At 42.9% G+C, this 24722-nt stretch overlaps 1 protein-coding gene across 3 annotated transcripts in view; it reads right to left on the bottom strand.

Annotated features, from left to right (window-relative positions):
* PLCB1 (phospholipase C beta 1) overlaps positions 1-24722 on the bottom strand; it is a 644223-nt gene that overhangs the window by 91143 nt on the left and 528358 nt on the right. For all 3 annotated transcript variants that reach the window (XM_080931577.1, XM_080931578.1, XM_080931579.1), the window contains exons 21-27: positions 23988-24087; positions 22695-22799; positions 21622-21731; positions 16041-16173; positions 13477-13530; positions 10966-11185; positions 3715-3895 (exon numbers count right to left, since the gene is read on the bottom strand). In XM_080931577.1, coding sequence (XP_080787703.1) covers positions 3715-3895; positions 10966-11185; positions 13477-13530; positions 16041-16173; positions 21622-21731; positions 22695-22799; positions 23988-24087 — 903 coding nt within the window. The remainder of the gene's footprint in view (positions 1-3714; positions 3896-10965; positions 11186-13476; positions 13531-16040; positions 16174-21621; positions 21732-22694; positions 22800-23987; positions 24088-24722) is intronic.

The following is a 24722-nucleotide window of genomic DNA, read 5'->3' as shown; positions in this document are numbered from 1 at the left end:
ATAAGCTGTGAGCTTCCAAATCTAAGGAGTCTGGGCCCTAGCGTTCTTAACAAAAACCTCCATAAGTAGTTTATCTGAACTCTAAGCTCACAAACACTGTGGTGAGCCAGTGAGCGGTTTGAGAGGCTTGGTTAACCTTTGACCTGACCGGGGCATGTTGATCTGGATACGTATTTATGTCTTATGAGAACTTAGTTCTACAAAGTGTGTATTTCCTTTCTTTCTTCAGTGGAAGGGAGGGGGCCATATATTCTAGCGTCCCACCTCTGCCAGAACATTGAAACCTCCCACACCAAAGCAAGTGGGACGCAGTGCTTTCCACAGTGTGATCCTCCATTTTGAATGGACAGAGTAGTTTTCTCCTTTTGGGATGATAAAAGTCATGGTGTTGATGAGGATGATGCTTGTTCATGCCGACATTTTACGTGATATATGAGACAACGTTCTTAAAGGAGAGAGAGAATAGAAGCCATCAAAAAGAAATACGTGACTATTCATGCTTCCCACGAGAAAGAAGCATAAAGCAAGCCCTTCATCACAACACTGGCCTGCAGCATGAAGTAGGAGAGGAGGCTGTGTGGTGGTTAGGAAGCAGAGAATTTATAGTCAGATGGCCAAAGTTCAAATCACAGATGTACCACTTTCTACTCATAACACCTTGGAAAAGTCACCACATGGAAAGAGCGCTGACAACAATCCTGAAAGGTGATGAGAGCTCTGAGGAGTAAGCCCAGTGTGATTCCTGTAACTGGCTCAGTTACACAGTTCATGGGCCAGCAGTGAGTACTCAGTACACAGCTGTTGTCTTCATTGTTATAGTCTGGAGTTTGAGCCATAGCTTACCGGAGAGTGTCAGACAGTGGTGGTTGCATCTGGAAACACAGTTGTCATTTATTATTAAAATTAACTTTGGCTCTCTTGGATTTACCAAGGTGATTCATCCCTCAGCTCTATCCCAAACCCCTCCTAGGCATTCTTTTATTGCTTTGATCTTTAGAAACGTAATGCCCCAATGAAGGAGCTAGAGAAAGGACTGAAGGAGCTGAAAGGGTCTGCAACCCCATGGGAAAAACAACATTATCAACTAACCAAACCCACCACAGCTCCCAGGGACTAAAACACCAACCAGTGAGTTCTCATGGAGAGACCCATGGCCCCAGATGCACATACAGCAGAGGATAGTATTATCTGGTATCAATGTGAAAAGAGGCCTTTGGTTCAGAGGCTTGTTTCCCTAGTGTAGGAGAATGCCATTGTGCTGAGGTGGGAGATGGTGGTTGGGAGAGGGAGCACCTTCATGGAGGTATGGGAGGGGGAGGGGGAATAGGACTGAGGGAAAGGGATAACATTTGAAATGTAAATGCAGAGAATATCCAATAAAAAAAGAAAAATAATAATTTAAAAATTTTACCTGTGCATTAATTGCTTTAGTATATGTCTATACGCCATAAGCATGTGGTACCAGCAGAGTTCACTGGCTCCCCTGGAACTGGAGTTACAAGCAGGTGTGGGTGCTGAGAACAGAACCCAATCCTGTGGAAGACCACTCAGTGCTCTTAACTGTTGAGCTGCTGGTCTAGCCCATTATAGCCTCCGACATGTTTCAGTAGTCTACCCACAAGGCAACTCGCCCAAAGCTGTGGAGTTTTTTTTAGAAACACCTCCTTGAACGTATTAAGGTTCTAGTTTCTTGACCACATTTAAGTTCCCTGTCTTCAAAGAAGTTTCCCAGAACAGAATTATCATTAAGAGCCTGTTCTATGAAGGACTGCTGAATTAGGATTTTTGACGGGTCCTCAATCTGGGTTTTAACCAGCCTTCCAGAGGATACTGATGTATGCTTTACATTGAAACTAACAGGCCAAGTAGAGTATGATTTTTGGATTGGTAAGTCATGTGATTCTGACTTTTAAATTTTGTATTGTCATAAAGGATCCAGGATAAAGACAAAAGCATCACAAAGAGTCACCTATCATCTACTATGTTTTGTCTACAGTTTAGGTTAGCACATAGAACAAGGGGTTTCTGTTAAATTTTCATTGACATGTGTCTTGTTTATATTCAATCCTCCTCCTTTCCCCATCCTTCTTCTTTACCTCTAGCTGATCCTTTCTTTCCTCCCAAACAGTATCATTCCTGCTTTCATGAATTGTATATATGTGCTTGTATGTATTTGTGTGTGCATGTATATACATACATACATACATATATACACATATATACATACATACATACATACATACATACATACAACCATGATGCATGGCTTATTCACAAATCTAGCTTCTATGAGAGAATTGAGCTATTCTACCTCTTTCTCCATTAACCTTTCTTGTTCTCCTTCTCCCCTCCTTTCCCATTCCTTCCCCATTAGAGTCCCTGCTTTGTTTTCAAGCCAAATGTTTATAATTAAGTCTGGATTTCATACATGAGAGAAAGCATGTTCAATGCCTTTTAGAGTCTGCATTATCTAACTGAACCTGGCAATCTCCAGTTAAGCCCATTTTCCTGCTTGGGAAATATTTGAATTCTTCTCTATGCCAATCAACACCCTATGTTTATTTACATTTCCCCTAGCCTTTTCTTTTCTTTTCTTTTCTTTTCTTTTCTTTTCTTTTCTTTTCTTTTCTCTTTCTTTCTTTCTTTCTTTCCTTTTTTGGTGAATATCTTGGCTGTTTCTTATCTACTGGCTACTGTGAGTGGGGCAAAGATAAAAATGAATGTGCAGGTGTTTCTGAGATGTGTTGAGTTAGGATTCCTTTGGGAAGCTGAGTCATACAGGAATGCTAGATTTGGTTTTTTGAGAGCTCTGTAACTGATGGCCACACTAGGTTATCTCCCACTAGCAGCTTGTGACAGTTTGTCCTGTCCCCCAGCCACATTAGTATTCGTTGACATCTCTTTCTAGCCATTCTGACCTGGTAAAATGGAATCCCAAAACAGTCTTAATTTGCATTTTCCCGACAGCTAAAGATATTGAACATTTTTCTATATTTATTGGTCATTTGCATTTCTTCTTTGGAGAACTTTCTATTCAACTTAAGTGCACATTTACTGATTCACTGGCTTGTTTTTATAGGGTTTAAATCGTATGGCTCTTGATAGGCTTTAACTCCTTGTTGGATGTACGATGGGCAAAGATTCTCTTCCTTTTATAGGTTGTCTCATCGTGCACAGGGAATTCCATACATGGACTGACTCATAGCAAAAGGATGGATAATTCTATGGAAGCATTTCCCCAGTACCCTGCTCATGTTGGTCAAGGCTATTTGTCCCATTGCTTTTGTTTTTGGCATTAGCTGGTTTTTCAGGCTAGTACTTAAATCCTGAATCTACTTTGCATGCTTCCGTATGTGATTAAGTGTTAAACATCCCTGTTATTTATGAGAGCATCAAAAACAGTGTCAAGAAAATTTACCTGCAGCACGTCTTTTACCTTTGAAAGGATGTTTTACTCCCTGCACCCGCTCAAAGATGCTCTGAAGCGAATCGATGCTCACAAATAATCCAGGGAAGGTTAAAAACAAAACGCACCGTGCGGGGATTAGAGGAACTTATCAAAGGTGAGGAGTGTTAGTATACTGGATACTGCCCTGTCTGCGTTGGTGCCATTCACTTCTGCACTGTACCCTGTGAGTCATCTGAGAGCAGCAAACATTTGCTCCTCCACAGAGCCCCGCAGCTGCACAAACACAGCCACGGTTCTTGGCTTACCAGTTTAATGTGTTCTCGCTTCTGGTACTTCTCACTGTAATACTGCTCTTGCCGAAGATTAAGCAGCTGCTGTTGTTGCTTGTCTTTCAAGTCTATCAACTTCTGAGTCATTTCTGCATCCAGGGCAGCGAGATCTTGCTCAATGGCTGATGAGCCATGGTCAGGGCTGCTGGGTTCAGATCTGCAAAGACACAGAGCTTGGCTCAGGAACTGGGCAGGTGGCACCAGGTGCTTGTGAGGCTCCAGAATGCCTCCTCTCCAGGGCACTGGGCTTGGGTGTAAAAACTAGGCCACTAGAAGGAGAAGGTGGGGGCCCTACATTCAGACGGAAACTATTTTTGCATGAAGGGCTCTTCACATCATGTGAAGTGCTCAGGGAAGATGGATGAAGGAATGAGAAAACATGGCATTCCGAATATACTGTCTAATAATAACTCAGAGATATTTGTAGGATTTACTAGTAGATTAAGGGAGATGAGAGACAGGAAGACATAGCTGAGACTCCTAGGCCTCTCCTGATCCATCTTTAGATATGGAATGTTTTGAGACTATTTTGCTTTTTGATGGACTGTCTAGAAAGTGGTAATCCTTCCATATCTGCCGTCAAAACAGGTTCAACGCTACTCCTGAGCCTCTAGAAATAAATCCTTGGGAGATCTGATACAGAGAAAGCTTTTTTTTTTTTCTCTCTCAGGGAAGAACATGCAAGCTCTCTTTAATCAGAGAAGTAGAATTATCTGTCCTATATTTCCTATCCTCAGAGGATAAGAGGTTAATTCAGTGTTCAGGGACAGAACCTGCAGAAACACACTGTGAACATGTGTGTGATATTTTACCATGTATGCCATTTAAAACTTGAACTAGCTATCTTTGAGTAAGAAATGAATGATACCAACTTTAATTAGATATATCATAAGCTGGATGTGGGATGAACACCTGTAATCCTAGCATTCAGGAGCTCAAAACAGACTGACTTGCAAAGTGCTAGCTCAGTTACAAGGCACTCTCCAGACTCAAAATAATAGCTGTGTATGTATATATTAATTTAACCAATGAAAAGAAGCCAGAACACGTCAGAGTACTTTTGTTTTCTTTTTTAATGGAGTCAGAGAAATCTGGCATGTATTTCATAGTTTGAGTACCTCTGATAAAATGCACTTTTTTCTTGCCTGGGAATTAAATGGGAATTTTCTCACTGAGCAACACCTCTAGTCTAGATGAACCACATTTCAAGGGCCTCATAGCCACACGTGGCTCACGGCTCCTGTCTAAGATGAGTGTATGCATGTGTTTTTCTGCTTTCATAAAGTTTCCACATACTTGCTCACCGCTATGTCTAGGTCTCCCTCTCCCTCTGTGTGTGTGTGTGTGTGTGTGTGTGTGTGTGTGTGTGTGTGTGTGGGTAGGTGTGTGTGGGGGGTATAGTAGGCATCTATGCTCACAGATCAGGGAATCTGGAATGTTAAACACACAGAGTTGTTCTTTCAAAGAAAGGGCTACATCATGGGTGTGTTTAATAGGCATGGTGACTTTTATGCTATTTGGCAGAGACCACAGCAGATCCTCCCCCAGACACCATGAGCTTCATAAACCCATCTTTGTGGAAGATAGTGTGTGAACTTTACAAAGAGTTTCAATGTAGTCGTGTCCAATCCCTATCTAGTTTACTTTGTGCTTTGTTGTGTCGTGAGGTTGGGTTAATTATCAACAGACTGCTTTCAGCAGACTGTGCTGTGCTTAAATATGCCTAAAATAAGCTACTTGTTGTCAGACTCCTTAAGACAGGACCAACCCACTTAATCATGTTGAACCAAAGCACCTTCTTGTATCCTATAGATCATTACTCCGCTGGTCCTGGTGGTCACAGAGACCCTGCATGTGTGGGATTCAAGCAGAACAGGTTTCAGAAGCCCTGCCTGGCTTCCTCTACATGCCTCTTCAGACATTGTGGGCTCCAGGGGCATATACATACACATGTCCCCTGTGATGTTATCTTGATGCTGTATCAGGAATTTTCAGAGTATAAAAGCAAACAAACATAAAATGTGTGCATCTCCAAAGTGGAGCTCTTAGGAGGTGTTTAGAGCCAACGTTGCCTTCCCTGGCTGCACAGCAACAAGTAAAGGCTGATTTAGCCTTTAGCTTCCCCGGAAAGAGTAACACATTTCACCTGCTTTCTTCTACATCTGTTCAACCTGGAAGGAAGGGGGATTTTCGCCACTTTTAAAAATCAAGCGCTGCATTCTGATGGTGTGTTCCAGGTGAGCACATGTTACATCATACGTCACAGTACAGCTTTGAAGCTGTATCCTGATTTCCTCTACCTCATGGGGCAGGTGATCAGAGCACTGTAAGAGGTGTATGGGTCACAGCCTACCGTCTTCTCAACCATGGGCAAGTGGCTTGCACACTTACGGTTTCAGGATGACTTATAGAATCTTCAGCTAGAGAAAAAGGCCGCATTTCTCAGTGGAGATCATTCCTTTGAAGTCAAGCCCTTGAAAAACTTTAATGAGAGCTGACCAGCACGTTTCCAGAGAGCCTTCGAGGGAGAACTGTACATCAGTCTCCTGCATCTCTGATGATCGTTGGGTCACCCTGACCACATCTCCCCACTGATCAGCTGACAGGAAAAGTCAGGACATCTCATAAGAGTAATTTGTTAAACTCTTACTCTGTGATCGCCAGCTCTGAGGAGGCTAATATAAAATATTACAAAAAAGAGGCTACTTTCTGCTACCTCAGGGCCAGCCTGAGCTATCCAGAGTCTATATATTTCAAAAAATCCAAACAACTAACCAAATATTTTTAATCCACACTACAGATAATCAAATAAGTGGAAAAATGACTTAAAATGCTTTTTCTACTACTGTGATATATATTTAAAAATCTCCAGTGCACATTGAAATCAAACTAAAGGGCACTTTAAAAAAATTGCTGGTGTTCAAAACTATATATTTTAACACCATACACAACATTTTACAGTTTAAATTGTATAGCCTGGTGTTCACGAGGATTTTAAAACAATGTCTTAAACAATATTATTAGTGTTCATTAAAGAAGTAAAGTGTAAGATGTAAAGCTGTTTTGACATCTAGCTAAATAAAACCAAGGAAGATAAAAAAAAAAAAAAAAAAAGTTTCCTAAAATGACAATCGGAAAACTTGTTACTTTCGCTTTATTTTTAGTTCCCTAAGCATTAAACATTAGTAATTAAATAAGAAAATATTTTCGCAATAAAAATGGACCTCATCGTTTAGAAAGCAAAAGATTATTTATCATCAGCAAGCTTGCAAAGGATGCTCCGAGAAAATACATGATTGCAACTTAGAGAAGTAGGCTCCAACACTTAGAATAGTTGCTGAGTCATCTTATTTGGCCTTTGCTGTTTCCTAAATAAACTCAGGGTATGGAGGTATCCACCGAAGTGGGTATCGGTTTCTTAATGCTTTTGTGGGACCATGGGTACTCCTTTTAGAAACAGACATTAGGTTCCAAAGCTCGCATGCCACAGAACACAGCTGATGGGGAGGCACCAGGCTTCGGCCCCACTGTATCTGCATCCTGTGCTCTGCTCGTGCTTCTGAGCAGGTCATGGTATGAGTGGGTTCCAGGTGCCTGCTTCTGCACTGTGGTAGATGTCTGCATAGACTTTACAGGGCTGCATTGGGGAATGCATAGGGTGGTGCGTCTGAGTGTGTAGTGCCTTTGAGTGACACGTTAAGTCTCAGAACCCCAGTTTATCTGGAAACCTTCTTTGGAAATTTGCCTATTGCAAATGTAAGAGTTTTGATAGTTTAACACTGGATAAGGATGAGTCCTCATCTAGGGACTAATATCTTTAGAAGAAGGAGAAAACGTGGGCAGGTCTACCTACACAGAGAGAAAGCCTTGTGACAGTGTGGGCAAGTCTGATGTGATGAGTTCTATGTGAGCCAATGGTATTTTCTGTAACTACCAAAAGGTGGAAGAACCCAGGAACAATGTTCCCTTATACTTCCCAGAGCTGATGCCCTGCTCACACTGATTTTGGACTCTTACACTCTGGAACTGTGACATGGTGTTTTAAGCACCTAGCTTGAGATAACTGGCTCTTTGTTCCTAGAGAACCAACTCAGTACATCTGTCTAACACATTCTTGATACTCAATAGAGGAGCTCACCCAGGAGTAGAACATCCCCACTCCAGAAGGTGAAAAACCCAGCATGATTAGCCAGAACGTATGCCACAAAGCCCAGGACAATCTATATGAACAGCCTACAGTGGAATTTGAAATGCTAAGCTGAAATCCACAGGGAAACGAGACCGCTGAGATTCTGATGTCTGGCAGCAGGCCTGTGCTGCAGATCAGAGGTAAAGCTTGCCATCTTCATGCTGGAGATCTGACGGAGTGGGAGCCCATGAGACCGGGGAATCCTCACTTTCCCTTCTCATCACAGCAGAGTCTGAGCGGGGAGCAGTGGTTGGGGAAGGAGGATGAAGATGCAGGCAGGATTTATTTTAACAAAGGCCTTTGTGATGTCTTCCAGTTTCTGGGGTCCCATCAAAGAGTTCTGGACCATTTACCAATAAGAAGTCTTTGAATCAACAGTGCCAGCTAATTCTGTAGTTTGTTAGAGCACAGAGGCCCCACCCCAGACCTGAGGCAGACACTGGGATGGAGGCCCAGGAGGCTGCATCTGAGCAGCTGTCTCATTGCAGCTCCTATGAGGCAAACTTGGAACCCACATGGCCTTAGCTAGAGACTGGAGTGCCTTGAACAGATATGGTTATCACATATGTTTCAATCTCCACAAGGATAGCTGGCCGTGACAGAGCCACATAGGTCATGTGGTCACGGCTCCTCTCCTCTAAGTACCCATTTCACACCCCAAACTCTCTTAGAAACAACAACACAGGTATCCAGGCCTTTCTGCCATTTTGGCAGCCATTTATTATCACTCAGCTGGGCTCCAGAGAGAGAATGTCTCCTCTATGACCTGCTTCGAGTCCCCTTCGAGTCCCCAGACCTGACACAATGTCATCTAGCCACAACAACTCTAGCATCACCTGCGCCAAGCATGACTGAAGCCGACTTGGCAGCAGCTTGTACACATCCCCAAAAGCCAGCAAAGGGTCTTCTTCCATAGAGCAGTTAGGAATGTTTTCTGAGGCTATTAACTAAACTACAAAAATTTCACTGAATTGCTTCCTTCAGTGGCTTCTGACTCAAGCTTGTAAGTTCTGAACTGCTTTGGAAGACCTTGGTGATACAGTGCCCTCTCTTACCTGCTAGACTTCATTTTGTGTCACACCACATGGGACTTACTAGGTCTCATCCACTTTGCCAACTCTACTATTCTTGGAACAAGTCAAGTTTTCCTTGCTTTGAATCTTTCCATTGGCCTGGGACCACCTCCTATGGTTGTCCGTGACTGTCACCTTGTCCTATAGTGACATGTCAGAAAGGCTCTCCCAGCTGGGTGTAGTGACATGTGTATATAACCTCAGTATTTAGACACCAAGGCAGGCAGATTATGAGTTCAAGTTCATCCCAAGGGTCTTAGTTAGGGCTTCTAGCGTGTCATGTAAACATCATGACCAAAAACAGCTTGGGAAGTAAATTTTGATTTGGCTTACATTTCCTGAGTGAGAGTCCATTGAAAGAATTCGAGGCAGGAACTCAAACAAGGTGAGAACCTGGAGGCAGAAGCTGACACAAAGGCCCTAGCTGAAGGGAGGCGGGGGAGTGCTATGTACTGCCTCACTCTTTATGGTCTTCTCAACAGCCTGTTTTTCTTATAGAACCCACAACCACCAGCTAAGGGGTGGCCCCACACACAATGGACAGAGTCCTCTTAAATCAATCATCGAGACAATGCCCGTCAGGCTTACCCACAGCCAATCTTATGGAGGCATTTTCTCAACCGAGACTTCCTCCTCTCAGGTGACTCTAGCTTGTGTCAAGTCATCAAAAAAACTAAAACCTACTGCATGGTGACACTGTTTCAAAACTTTAGGGACTAGGTATCAGCTAAGTAGTGAAGGACTTGCACAGTTCATGGGATTCATTCTTAGCACTGCTATAAAAAAACATTTAAAAAACACAGGGGGTATTCTTTTCTCCGAGGTCATTCTACATCGGAATATTGTTTCTCTTTCTGATAGTCCATGGTTATGCTGTATGGTTATATTTTTTGTCTATTTTCTTCTTGTTGATGTGACATTTTCTATTTATGTTGATGTGATAAGGCACCGTGACCAAAACTAATTGGGAGAAAAAGGATTATTTCATCTTACACTTCCAGGTGACAATCCATCACTGAAGGAAGTCAAGGCAGGAACCTGGAGGAAAGACCTGATGCAGAGGCAGTGGAGAAATGTATACTAACTTGTTCCTGATGCTTTCTTCAGCCTGTTTCCGTATAGACCCCTGGACTCAATCCAGCACTATATACAATAAAATAGCTACCCCTCCCATCAAACATCAATCATGAAAATATACCAAAATGCCCTGGGGAAGTTTGATGGGTACACTGCGATTTTTTTTCTATTCCTAAACTACTCTAGCTTGTGTCAGCTGAGATAAAACTAACGAGGAAACATAACTGCATAGTTACTATTTAGGGTAAGATTGTATACAATCATTGAATTATCCACAGGGCACAGGAAACATAACAACAGTATTACTTATTAGCTATGCTTCTCCTCTCTGTCACATTCTGAGTGTTTTGAGACTTGAGAGATGTACTTGAGTCCTGAGTCCCACATATCTATCAGGCCAGAATGGGTTTTGGCATCAAAAGAAAGTTGGTGTTCTCCTTCCTCATAGTTAGTCTGTCCAACTAGATTCCAGGTACCTAAGAACTCCACACCCACACTTTGGCAGCTGCTATGGTGTGTGTCTGTGTCTGTGTGTGTGTGTGTGTGTGTGTGTGTGTGTATCAGCTACTGGATATTTAAGTTAAGAAATAGAGCTCTGGAAGAATAATTGTATATATACCCCAGAATTTTTTCAAATGAAGAAATCTATACCCAAAGTCCCAGCTATGTCAAAGCAGAGAAGGAAGGGTCACAGCGAGCCAAGAGTAGTCTGGGAAGGGGGAGGGGGGGAAGTTAGGAGGGAGGGAGGGAACTACATTTACCTTATAAGCACAGGGAACTGAAAAGACTCAAGAAGGGCAGGGTGGAGCAGGTACTGTGACTTGGCTCCCTGTGAGGGCACCACACACAAAGCAACCCCCGAACCGCAGCATCTCTTTATCGACTCACCTTTTCTTGCTGTCCTTCTTGGCAGACTTTTCCAAGGCTGCCCTCCTTCTCAGGTAGTCATTCTGGATCTCATTGTACTTGGTCGTGTGCTCCTTGATGAGCTCGGTGGTTTTCTTGTGGTGTCTCTTGACCAGGTCTTTCATCTCCTTGTAGTGCTTCTTCTGAAGCTTCACGAATGACTTCTGCTGCTTGAGCTCTTCAATGGTCTGCGCCTCTACTTCTGCAAGAGAAGAGCATGAGAGAGCCGAGTGACAGAGCAGAGAGCCCAGGGGCAGGGACAGTGCATCCTGTTCAGAGAGGGACAGCCCATCTCTGCCAAGAGCAGCTGAAGAGCACAGCTTAGATGTCAGAACTGTCAGGCGACTGCTGTGGCTCGCCCGCTAAGGACTGTGCTAACCAAACCTTGCAGAGGGCCGGGCCCTTCCTCTGGGGACGGAGGTTTGGTTTTCCTAGGAGAGTCTAGAATGGGGATTTGGGCGACTCACTGTGGGCAGAGGGGAGGAGGGGAAGGTGGCGAGTAGACCAGAAGTAGAAACAACCAAGCACACCAGTTTCCGTCTGACTTCTGAATGATTCTAGAGGAACCCCGAGTGTGTATGGCATATGGGGCTGATCTACTTATGAATAAAGAAGGCCAACATCATTGTGAATTTGAAGTGGCCAAAAAGAGAGCACAACCTCCTAGAGAGGATTTCCCTCTACATAGAGGGAAGTTCTGCAGAGAAGCAGAAACTCTAGGCTTTAGTAACCTAGCCTCAAGAAGGCCTGGAATAGGACAGTATCACATCAGAAAAAAATGGAGTAGGTCCCAACTTCATCCTCTTTAGGGATGATGGCATTTCTACTAAAGACTGGTCTGGTGGTTAAATAAAAACCCCAAGGAAAGGTTTTAACTGTTTTTGGCACCATGTCTTAGATCGGTGGTTCTCAACCTTCCTAATGACATGACATTTAATGTCTCGTGTAGGGGTGACACCCAATCACAAATTTTTGCTGCTTCTTCATAACTCTAATTCTGCTACTTCTATGAATCATAATGTGATTATTTCTACAAATGGAGGTTTGCTAAACCCACAGTTTGCTACCACTGTACCAAATAATCACACAGGTTCAGCATCTTTCAGGGGACATGCTGACAAGGGCCACACCGTAGGTTGGTTTCTCCCTACGTGTCAGAGGATATGGCAGTCAAGTGTGCCAAGAAAGTGTGCTTTAATCTAATTTTCACAAAGGTTCCAGCAGGGTTAGTGGTCACCTGTATGTCGGTGGTGTTTTCTCCAATGTTAAGGAAAACGGTCAATGTGACAAAGTCTGACCTTAATCACTTCATAGGCACGTGTCTTCACTTCTATAATAAGCATTTGTAAAATGCATTCTCACTTCTAAAGCCAAGATCCCACACTAGCGTCTCTGTTGCCTTTCCTAGAATTACATAAATGGAGGTCAGGGGAGCCTTTCAATGTATGGCATCTTAACTTCAGTGAATTATCATTTATTTGGACCCAGCTAAGTCAGGGTTCACAAGTTTCCATTTCTCGATTTGAACTTTCTGTTTTGGGAGCAACAACACAAAAGATGCCATAAATATTCTTGGAACTGTCAAGAGGTTTGGAAATAATATATGGCAGGAACCAGAGCAAACCTGGAGAGAAACTCGTAGTGCATAAATGGGAACCGGAATGGGAATTTCTGTTGCTAAACACCAAGGCCTTCAGACAGCACTTCCTTCTCTTACCGTGTGTCTACCCTGACAACTGCGTTTTCTTCCTGTTGAAGGAAGAAGTTGCCGAGAGAACTAGATATGTTGATTTAACAGTTTCCTTCAGGTTCAAACCGGCTCTTCATGGTTGCATTAAGAATTTGTAATTTATAAGCCCAAGAAACAGCTGCATTTTCTTGAAACCAATTTTACCTTCTAAGAAAGAGTTTCTAAAACACGACCCATGGGCAGTTTAGAAATGGGACTCGCTGTTTCCAACCTATAAGAAAAAGATACTCTAAACTGTCTTTGAAAAAAAAAAACATCCCCTTGGAATATCCCTTGGAATATCCCAAAATGTAAAAATATTGTTCATTTGCGTTCAGATGCATATCACTAATGGGTGAACTGTTCAGAGACAGGCAGAGTTAGGGTGGTGGTGCAGACGCTCTGTGTATACACTTACGTATTTTTAGATAACACTTCACCACCATTGCTGTATTGCTTCCAATGGAACTCTTTTAAAAACATGCTCCATTGCCTTATAAGCTCCTCATAACTTTCCTATGAATGATTTGTATATTTTAGGTGAAATATAACTATATGTAAAGTTCCTATATCCAAAATGCTCAGCCCTGCACATCTTTTTTTTTTTTTTTTGAAAAGCTGACATGTTTCAGGAGCCTAGATACCTTCGGAAGCCTGTCTCTGACCAGGCATAATCCTAGCCTGGGTTTCTTCGCCCCTTTCTACATCTACTGTGTGCAATGTTCAGTTGCCAAATTGCAAGAGGAGAAAAGGTTTGTGCTCACCTGTTAACACACTCTGGATCAGATCTTCTGTTTTGGCAGGTGCCTTCACAGACCCTGCAACCAAAAAGATCACAGAAATGGCCTTCTCTGCCTTTCAAATTTTTATATCAAGTTTACAAGCATGCTTGCTGATGGAGGTGTAGCTCAGGGGCAGAAGAATACTTGGCCATCTGGGTTTTGCCCTTGATTCTAAGTCTCTTTAGAGACAACGGCTAATTGTGGTAGCTGTTACAAAACTTCTTTAGTTTGTAACTTGGAATCAACCCTATGCTGATGAGTAATTACATGTATTCTCCATATGTAGGGAGACATCCATTCCCTTAGACCAAAAACCAAGAAATTCAGTCTCAGCAGTGCTACTGCCACCTTCTGGCCAAATCAGGAATGACATGATTAAAGACTGCTGACCAATGAACCGGTATCAACTTCGAGATCACTGTGCAAAGTGTGAGGTGTAACACCCTCAAAATGCTTCTCCTTGTACACATAAGAGTTGGAAGTAAATTTTCAGAGGGAAATCATTTTAACCTAGCGGTGGCAGATATCAACATTACCTGTCCCAACCAAGGTGCATTAGGAAGGGTGTAGTATCAAAACAGAACCCCGATCTGATGACAGAAACACACTGAGGCAGCTCAAAGTAAGCAAGGGACATTTTAAATAATAAAAAATCAGGAGTGTGAGAAACAAGGAGTCTAGCTGGTACAGAGGGAAGGTGACACCCTGGGGACATGGTGAGCAAGCGTACTGTGGGGCCCGGAGTGTAAGTCTTTGACAATAAACAGAGCCTGGTGCAAGGCAGGCCTGGCTTCCAGAAGGCTAACTCGTTTTGAAAGCTTACTTTGTCCTTGCTGAATGCTGACTTTAGGAAAAGAGGAGCGTTTATGCCACAGGTTTTGTGATATATCTCAACTCTTTCCTGCAAGCCAAATTATTTTTAAGTATCGCTTAAAAGTCAAAAAATGTTAAAATGGCAAATTCTCATTTATTCCCAGAAGCAAGACACCGTAGTTCAGAAGAACTGTAAATGTCTGCATGCGGTGAACAATAATCGTTTGAAGACACTGGTTCTTGTTTACGGTTAACCATCTCCTATCACTGATTTCATTGGCTTTCCTAGAAGCACAGTATCAGGTCATGCATGACTGATATGAATGAAGTAGGATTTGTACTTATAAAACAGATTCTCAGGAAAAGCATATCAGGAAGAAGACCTGAACATCACCAACGCCATGTTCCACTATGACAGAGAAGGAAAAGGGAACAGAGTCGCACTCTCGTGCTTTATTTTATTCTCTTCCTGTTTTATTAACTGACTCAACTAGATGGACCAAATGAATGCTACTTCTTGGCACTGGGTGATTTCAGAGAATGCATGAAGATCAACTTGCTCTCAGGATGGGTTCTATCTGTTAAGAGAAACACACACATACATACTCACACACCATCATCACCACCATTACCACCACACCACTCACACACACATACAATTACCACCACACCACTCACACACACATACATACACACACACACAGACACACACACACCCCACTCACATACACACACACACATACACACACACTCACACACCATCACCACCACCATCACCACCACACCACTCACACACACATACAATTACCACCACACCACTCACACACACATACATACACACACACACACACACACCACTCACATACACACACACACACACACACACACACACACACACACACACACACACATTATTACCACCACCACACCAATCACATGTACGCATACACTCCCATATATATACACAAACACACATACATATCACACACATACCAACACCACCACACCACTCACAAACATATTCACATACATACATATATACATATACATATATATATGCACATACAATAAACAGACACATGCATATCACACACACTCAATTAACCAGAGTGAGCTGAAATGCTAACATGAGGTGCACTGAAATTATTTCTCTGAGAAGCAAGAGAGATGATCATAGCTTTGGTTGAAGAGTAGAAGCGAGCAGCAAGCACTTTAGTGTGCCATATACCCACTGACATGGCTTTCCTCCACTGGCATTATGCCCTTCAGGAAGTGCCTCATCATCTCCCAAAAGAACCAACAGTAGAACGTGCCCCGTTGAGGACCGGGATGATGAGATGACCAGACCCACATGCAAGCCTAGCAGACAGGCTAGCACAGGAGAACATTTAAGGTTACTGGGGAATCAGATGTTGGCAGAGACTTGAAGTAGAAGCAAGGATGTGCTTCTAAGGCATAGTTGGAAGTTGCTTGTAAAACTCTTTACAAACTCAAACTCTATCAGTGGAGGGATCAAAACTCATCCCCAAATCACAACCAATGACACGGGTGGGTCTTAGGTTCTAGGAGAGCCAGGTGAATACCCGTGAGGATTTCTTACCTTCAACCACATGTCCAACCTGCTGCCTACCCACCCACATCATACGGAGCCATGTTTGTATCCCTCGGAGCCCTCAGAGGTGCCCAGGAGGGAAGGGTGGAGGGCTGGCAAATGGCACTGTTCTGCTGTTTACCTGGGGCAGGCTGACTGTGTGGAGCCTGGGAAGGTGGCTTGGGTGCGAGGGATGTGGTGTGATTCACCCCATTCTCTGCTGGAGTTGTCCTGGTTTCACTTGGAGCCTCGGATGACGTTTCCCCGGGGTCAGCCTAAGATCAAAAATACCTTTTTAACGTTCTGCTTCATGCTATTTTTATTTTCTTCCTGTGCCAATAAGGTTATATATGACGGCATTTCCACAACTCCTTAGGAGTCTGAAATACTGATTTGAAACTGTCAAGAAAGCGAGATTAACACTGCATAGTGTAAAATCCAGAACTGCACGAAGGGCTCTGGTTTCCACTCTGAGCCCATGCTCTTGTGTAGAGCCTCCCCACACTGCCTCTGGAGCACACCAGATGCTATGCCTCGATTGAAAACGTATCAAAATGTAATGCAAACAAAGAAATGAGTCTGTCCAGCCTTTAACAGACTACGGACACATCAGAGGCTCTGCCAAAGGATGGCTGAGCCCAATGTCCTGGGGTAGACACATGTCAGTGAAACAGCTAAACTGATCTTGGATCTATCAGAGTAGCAGAGACAGGCTGCTAAATCAATAACACAGAAAGAAATACTCTTTTGATGCCATGCCACCAGATTCCATGTCACAGCCAGAACAGATGTGGTGGGCAAGAGTGCAGACTTTGAAGCCAGGTATCCTCGGATTCAAATTCATTCCACTAGCAAGTTACTTAATTTTCCACGCTGTGTCTCCATCTTCACCCATGAAGGTAGACATGAGCTAGGGAACAACAATATTGTCGATCTTAAGAGGTATCTTCCAGGATCAAAACAGTTAAGGTTTAGTGAGTATCTAGAACATTTTCTGGTTCAAGCTAAATAAGTAAATGTACGAAACAGTTAAGATGGTGTGACATCACCAATGGACAATAATAAATGTACCAAGACTCATGAGTCCTTTGTTCCACCTATCCCAAAGCTATGCCCTGTTCAAAGTAAATGTTCAATAAATGCCGGTAGATCAATGTTGGTCCTTATAAAACCACAGCTCCTATAATGTCGTATTCCAACAGTGCTTTCCCACACTCCAAGTGCCTGACATGTCCATAGCAAGTTTTGCTGGTGAAGACTTTATCCCAGCATGTTTCTGTGTTCTGCATTTATAAGGTATATTAGGAATATTTTCTTCCATGGGTCACCTGGACGCCAACATGGTGACACTTTGGCTTGTAATTACAAACAGCAGACCGGAAATTTTACCAGAGGAAGGCAGAAATAGAAATAGCACCACTGACTCATTCCCACCCCACCCCCAACCCACAGCTTTTCATTTTCAAAACAAGGCCTTACTCTCCGGCTGCGGATGACATTGAACTATAATCTTCCTACAGCCTCAGAGCTGGTGTTGGGTCAGTCATTCCCTCAAAGCATTGGTGACTTAAGACAGCAAATAGTACCGTTCATTGGCCAGGCCTCTTCGGTATACCTGGTCTTACGGAGATGGGCAGGAGAAAGTAATTGTTTGTACTGGGCCAGATATCTAGGAGCCTAGCCACAGAGCTTAGAAGATTAGATCTCACTATTGGGAAATTACATCTCTTGACAGATGGGTAACTCTGATTCGTAAGCTCTGGTATGGCCACATTAAATTAGCATCTGTTAAGAAAATTCTCCCTTGAGTCATATGCCAAGAGGAATAATGATGCATTCTTTGTTCAGCCAGACATTGCAAACGAGAGTCTCTTGGCTCAAATGTTGTACACGGGTGTGGGATTTCTGTTTGTTTGTTTTCTGTGTTTGTTTCCCATGTTGCCTGATTTCTCTGTGCAGGATATGCCACACACCGAGAATGCTTTTCTTGAAAAACAACAACAACAAAAAATTAGAGATGATGAACTGAAGCTATAAAGTAGTGAGGGACCAGGAAAATGGATGCCATACCGAAATCCAGAGGAAACGCTTCTAAGTGGGACAGGAATGGTTGAGTTACCACCTATAACTGCCTGCTATTGAAGTAAGATGAAAAAATTTAAACATTCATGTGAACTTACACATGTTCAAATGACCTAAAGGCCAAAGTGCACCTCCAGGCCTGCACTGGACCCAGAAAGCCTTCTGTGTGCCCTAACTGGAGGAGCAGAGCTTGCCTGGAATCCCCCAAGCCAGACTGTTAAAGGGATGCTATGTCTGCAAATGCCCTGGGCCAGGAGCCAACACATGTGCATCTCTCGCTACCTCCATCCTGCCAGACACGTGTCAGGAGAAGAGGGTAAGGAAGGCGCTGATTAATATGGTCTTTGTGTCCTCAAATTTCCCAGGGGCCTCTGGGGACCTTTTTCTGGGGACAGATGTGGCATATTAGTGAGCACTGAGGCTGGCAAACAAGAGAAGACTAGTGATGTCAGACAGTTTTGCCAAGGGATGCGTAGCAAAGCCCCACCAGGGAAACTGATAACAGAAGATGAAGATTCTGTGGGCTGGATGATGCTTCTTCGTCTTGGCTTCTTCTCAGCCCAGCCAGGTGGCCCTCATTTTTAGCGCCATGGCCAAGTAATCAAAGAGGGTACTAAAAGTCAGCGCTAAACCCTATCCAAAGGAAGTCAGTGGTCAGATAGGAGACGTGAAAAGTTACTATAGTTTAAGGTCTAAATATTTAAAATAGCAGGCATTCCGTGTTCTTATGACAGTGGCAGCTTAGGGGGTCGCTAATGCAATAGTAAGTTACGGCTAAAATGGTGACACGTAAGAAGGTGAGGTAAGTCCCAAAGGACTCACCCTGTCATACGAGAACAACATTAAATACAAAACCAAAAAAACAAATGAACAAACAAAAAAGCAAATAAATAATATGGTTAAATACCTACAGTTGAGAACTACCAAATTTAACTTTTTGATACAATTAAAAAAAATTAAGCCCTTCTCACCAGATTGATGCTTGAGCTTAAATGCAAACCCCAAATTTTCTGTGTCCAGCTCAAAGGAATCAACCCTTTCTACTTTGTTTTTCCCCCGGTCTCTCCATAATGGAAACAAGGAGAAAATACTTCCCCATAGTGATAGAAATTATGACATAAATAAAGGTGCCAAAGATATATTTTTATAAACTTAATTGGAAGACCACTGGGATCCAATTATATGAATTTCAATTAAGGAAGCTTCATATGATGGAATTTTAGTTGCTCCTACTAGATTTTTGCTTTTAGCCTCTGCCACCTAGTGGTCATATGGAAATACTGCAATATATTTTTCTTCAAAGTAAGGCCAAAAATGAGTTTTTTTTTTTTTAAATCTAAGATTTCATATTTAAAATTTGCATCTTTCCAAAAGTTAAACACAAATGTACCACATGTAAAATCAGTGAACAGATAACTTAACAGTCATTCTTACAGGTTTTGTAGAAGGCAACCTGTAAGATACTATGCACAATTAGTGAAAAAGACTTGTGCTCTGGACGCAGAAATTTTGGCTTTAATAACCAAGCAGTTGAGAAGACATATTTGAAGAAATCTGTCTAATGTTTAACATATAAGTCAAATGCCTTTCAACAATGAGATGTTACTGGGGTTATCAGAGGAGATGCTATTGAGGTTGTTAGAGGACACTGATTATTCTTGAGTCCTGGGCTGGTAAGATATCTCAGTGGGTAAAGATGCTTGCCAACAAGCTTGATACCTAAGTGTGAGCTCTGGGCCCCACATGGTGGACAGAGGGAGCAAATTCTCAGAAGCTTTTCTCTGTTCCTGCACACCTGCACACCTGCACACATTCATGTGGCACCCTGAGGCACACACTAAGTAAATAAATAAATGTGAAATCCATTACAATAAGCTGTCCCTTCCATGTGGCTTGTTAGGATGACAGCATGTTGCCTCGGACCCTGGTGGGTAAGGGCGAGGTTAGCCATTTTCCCATAACACCATGAGGGAGATTTATAGCTTAGTCTGCTGAGGACGAATGTGGGCAGTGTTGATGGCTGTGTTAGAGACGGAATTTTCGATTGAAACAGGTTTCCAAAACATATAGCTGTCCCTGAACTCTCCACCAGCTGAATGAACTTAGCTACTGTACCTGTCCTACCCCCGAGAACAGACTCAGATTCACTTCCTAACGGTGCTTCCCCACGTTCGTAGGAAGGAAGCCTACGGCGGTGCCTCCCACTTTGAAACACAATGAGAAATAAAAATAGATAAGTGGACAGAGGACTTTATCTGTGATGAAGTGAAGATAGGACTTAGTCATGGGCTGAGGTGAGAGCCTCGGTTTCACGACCCTTTCAAGTTCTACTTGAACTTGAAGGTTTCTGAAGAGTCTGGTGGGACCAGTGATGAGAAAAGACTTTAAGTAGTGGGCCAACATGTCCTCTGCCTTTAGTTTTTGGCTTTTTTTTTTTTTAATTAACATGCATGGATGTTTTCACCGCATGTGTGCCCAGTTCCCTTAGAGGGTCGACCAGGGCATTAGATCACTTGGAATTAGAGTCGCAGATGGTTTTATGTCCCCATGTGGGTGCTGGAAACTGAACCTGGGTCCTCTGCAAGAGCAGCGTGTATGTTAACCGTGGCGCTCATCTCCCCGCCCCATGAACACCTACTACGTAAAATTAGTTTGGTATCTTGTGCAAGTGACATCCATCAAGCTCTTTCAGTACTAACCAGAGGGGCATCAAATGTTTCTTCACGAGTGAAGGCTGCACCGTCGCTTAGGTAAAGCCAGCATCCCCACCACCCACTGAACTAGAAATGACCACTGCAAGTTTAACGTGTGAACCCTGATTCATTAACGTCACTTTCCTTTTCAGAAGTGAGAAAGACAGGGTGTGATTTTTCTCAGGGGAGGTGCATATAAATGTGTATCCATATTTGATATATATATGTATATGTGTGTGTGTGTGTGTGTGTGTGTGTGTGTGTGTGTACATGTGATTTGATATATATCCATTCCAGCATTGATGTTTAGCATGGAGATAACATTTATTCAATAAATGACTCAGTGGATTATGAGGGAGGAATACTTCAACATCCAAGTTTCCTGCTGGTGCACAAGCAGTAAGCACTCTTGATTGGCAAAGTCCTGAAACTATAGCATATGCTGAATATTACGCTGGACTCAGAAAACCAAACCAAAACAAACCAAACAGTGTTTGAATGAATGAACACTAAATTCATGAATGCAAAGAATGAAGCTACTTCTTTTCCTAAAGGTGACTCATCACCACTACTGGGGGATTAGAAAGCTATTAAATGTGAATGCATATGGCCCTGCTGACTATTTTATATACATGTTAGTATTTATGTGAAGAAAATCACAAAGGCCACAGGCATTAGAGACTCTGAAATATGTGTGAAATTTTTGTAGCGCTTCTACGCCCATAGTCGGTACACTTGTAGATCATGGTTATATAAATAATTGTACTGGACTGTTTAGGAGAATTACCAGGAAAGGGTCTTCATGTTCATGAGAGAGGCAATTTTTTAAAAAAGAAATTCACAATCCGTAGTTGGTTGAATACTTGGAGGCAGAACTCATAGATGCTGCCAGCAGGTAGATGTGGAACTCATGTTACAGTCACGCATTAAGACTGGACCCCTTCTCACCTCCTTCTTTACTTCCTCTTCATCCTCCAGGGTCAGTGCAGCCAGCTGCTTAGCTCTCTGTTCCATCAGATTGACATACCGGATTGGGTTTGACAGTGCTTCGATTACATCTAAACAGGGAGGAGACATTGCAGATCAAGGTTTCTGGAGTTGTTGGCTACCCATGATATACTCAAGGGACCATCTGTGCATACAGCCCATCATCTACCTGTGTGTATCCACCCATCCCCCACCCGCCCACTCAGCCATGTAGCATCGGTAATCTTCCACCTGTCCCTATGATTCTGCACTCAGATATGCCATGTTCTGAGATTTCACACGGGTCAGGACTTGGATAAAACTTCAGAAAGAAGTCAAAGTTCCTCAGTTCTGAAAGGCAATGATATGTTTTTCAAATTAGGATCCCCCAACTCCATCTTCTCCACCTTCCTTTTGAAGAGTTTTGTCTATCCTGGAAATGGGCTCCATACTTGGCTTAGTTTCATAAATAGACTCTTCACATAAAGTCTGTCTTCCAGATTATTGGAACAGTCCAAAGTCTTGGCAACTGGAGTGTCATTTGCACGACAATGGTTAGGCAGAGAGAATTATAGCTATTCACCTTTGGGCCAGAAATATGTGTTCCAAGTCTGTCACAATGTCCACCAATGGCCACTGTCTTTCACTCCCATGACCCATGGTAATTAAAACAAAGCAAAACAAAAACCATGCAAACAAAACTGTTAAAAAATGTAACTTCTGGTTAAGTTAATTCCTGTTAATTTATGACTCCATCCATAGAATTATTAGGGACCTGCGACTGGTGAAGGCAAATTCATTGTACAGACCTGGATAAACTACTGTGGAAGGGGCAGCAGGGGTTGGGATGTGTCCCACGGGGATAAGACAGCCCATGTGGTAATAGACTAAACACTGAAAGATTAGGATCCTAAGGACACAGAAAGGCTCAAGTGACTGACTGTTAAGCATCCACACACAAGTTGTGCTTGTGAGGCTCACAGTGCCCCAGCATTGGCCCAGTTAGCCTTCCATCAGGTCACGGAGATGCAAATGACCCAGGTGGCACTGTTTACCTGCATACGTGTCTGGCACATAGTCTTTGACTTCTATGTAGACAAAGACAGCTGGCAGCATCAGGGGCTGGTTCCTCTCATTGCGAAGGCAGATGTAGTGATAGCCTGCAAGACGACAAGGACACTAAGTGTCACCTGTTGGTTTCCTCATGCACCCATGGTGCTCCACAAAGAGGTCATGTTAATCGCACAATTGGAACACTGCTGATTCCTTTGTTGTTGTTGTTGTTGTTGTTGTTGCTGCTGTTGTTGTTCTAACCACATTTCCCCTTGCAAACCGTATGTCCCTGTTTGAATTATTGGTCCCAATGTGCCCTCTATGAGAAATCATACTTGGCATGCGTTCACGACTGGGGATCTATTTTGTCCATGGGGCATTAGTGCTTTGGGGCAAGCAAAGAGTGAACAAGTGAACGTGCACACAAAGATTTGGGCACTTCTAGCAACCCTGTGGGTTATGAAAAGGAATCCCTATGTTGGGTGCCACCACCACTTCAGCACGCACCCCAAAATGAGCACACTTGGAACAAAAATGAACCCAAATGGCACCCCAAATGTACCACTGAGTTCAGGATAGCCCAGACAGCCAATTCTTTTGATATATCAAACGTGTTTGGTCTTCCATGAGCTCAGGCTATCCCAATATTTATCCTGTGGCTCATATGCTTTGTCCTACAGGTCCCCATGTTGGAGGCTGTGTGGTCATCCAGCGACTGCCTTCTGCACAGCTGGAGTCATGGGTCTGTGCTACTAGGTCTTGCCAGAGATGGTTTTTGAGAGATATTCTAATTACAAACACTATGTATAGCCTTATCCAATTCTCAGGTTTCCTGTCTGCTGAGGCGATCTCCACCCCAACTTTCTCTAGGAAGTCTCCACTATTAGGCTTTGACCAGAGAAAATGCGGATGAAATGACCAGATCTTGACCTTTGTAGCTTCCAAAACGGAGTGAAATAAACTTCCTTTCTTTATAAAGCAGTCTGACTCAGGTAGTTTTCACTATAGTAAAAAAACAAAACAAAACAAAACAAACCTAATACACAGTACTAGTACTAACCCACAAGACTCATGAATTGGGACCCAAAAATACATGTATGTGAGTTTTCAAACAGCTTGTTATGCACACGTATTGTGGCCAACGTTGACTCTTACAACACAGCATCATGACAAACACGCACAACAACCAGACTGACTTGAGCAGTTTTAATGCCTCTGCTGTACAGCACAGTCACAGAGGAGCAACAGCTGCCCAGTCATTCTTCAGTGACAGTCTCTCACCACACTGTGCTTACCGGGCCGAATAGCCTGTACAGGCAAGATCCGGTGGCCAATAAACTTGCCTCCTTCTTCATAGGCTGCTATCCTCAAACAGGCCAGAGAAGGCAGAACTACCTGTGGGGACATAAAGTAAGCAAATCCTAGAAAGAACTAAGGAAGTATTAGGAAAGCATTTTGGCTTTTCCCAAAGCTGAGTAGATACTTGGTTGATTTAAGTAAAAGGTTAGGTTGCGTCTCTGTGAAGTAAGAAAAGACACAATCAGAAATAGGGCTGTATTTGGTTGTATCTCTTTGGTTGTATACCGTTTGGGGAGCATTGAAAGAAAAGGGTACTGTTTTTTTTTTTTTTTTTTTTTTTTTTTTTTTTTTTTTTTTTTAAATCACACATACATCATTGATGAGGAACTTTCCATGAACTCAGACAGGGGGGTCACATCATTATGCATGCAGGTTTTCAAAGGGAACTACTGTGATATATGAAATCAAAACCTAAGAATAAAGAGCTGCAGAGATGGCTCAGAGGTTAATAATACTTGTTGCTCTCAAAGAAAATTCAGGTTCAGTTCCTAGCACCCACATGGCAGCTCACAAGAGTCTATAACTCCATTTGTAGGCAATCTACCCACCTCTTCTGATATCCTGGGCACCAGCATGTGCTGCACAGATTTATACACAGGGTAGACATTCATACAATTAAATAATGCTAAATACTAAAAAATAAAATAGCAGCTTTAATGACAACCTTCAAA

This window comes from Micromys minutus (assembly GCF_963924665.1).
Source record: "Micromys minutus genome assembly, chromosome: 17".
NCBI lineage: Eukaryota > Metazoa > Chordata > Mammalia > Rodentia > Muridae > Micromys > Micromys minutus.
Note: the sequence above shows the minus strand (reverse complement) of the source record. Positions and strands in the feature narration are given on the sequence as shown.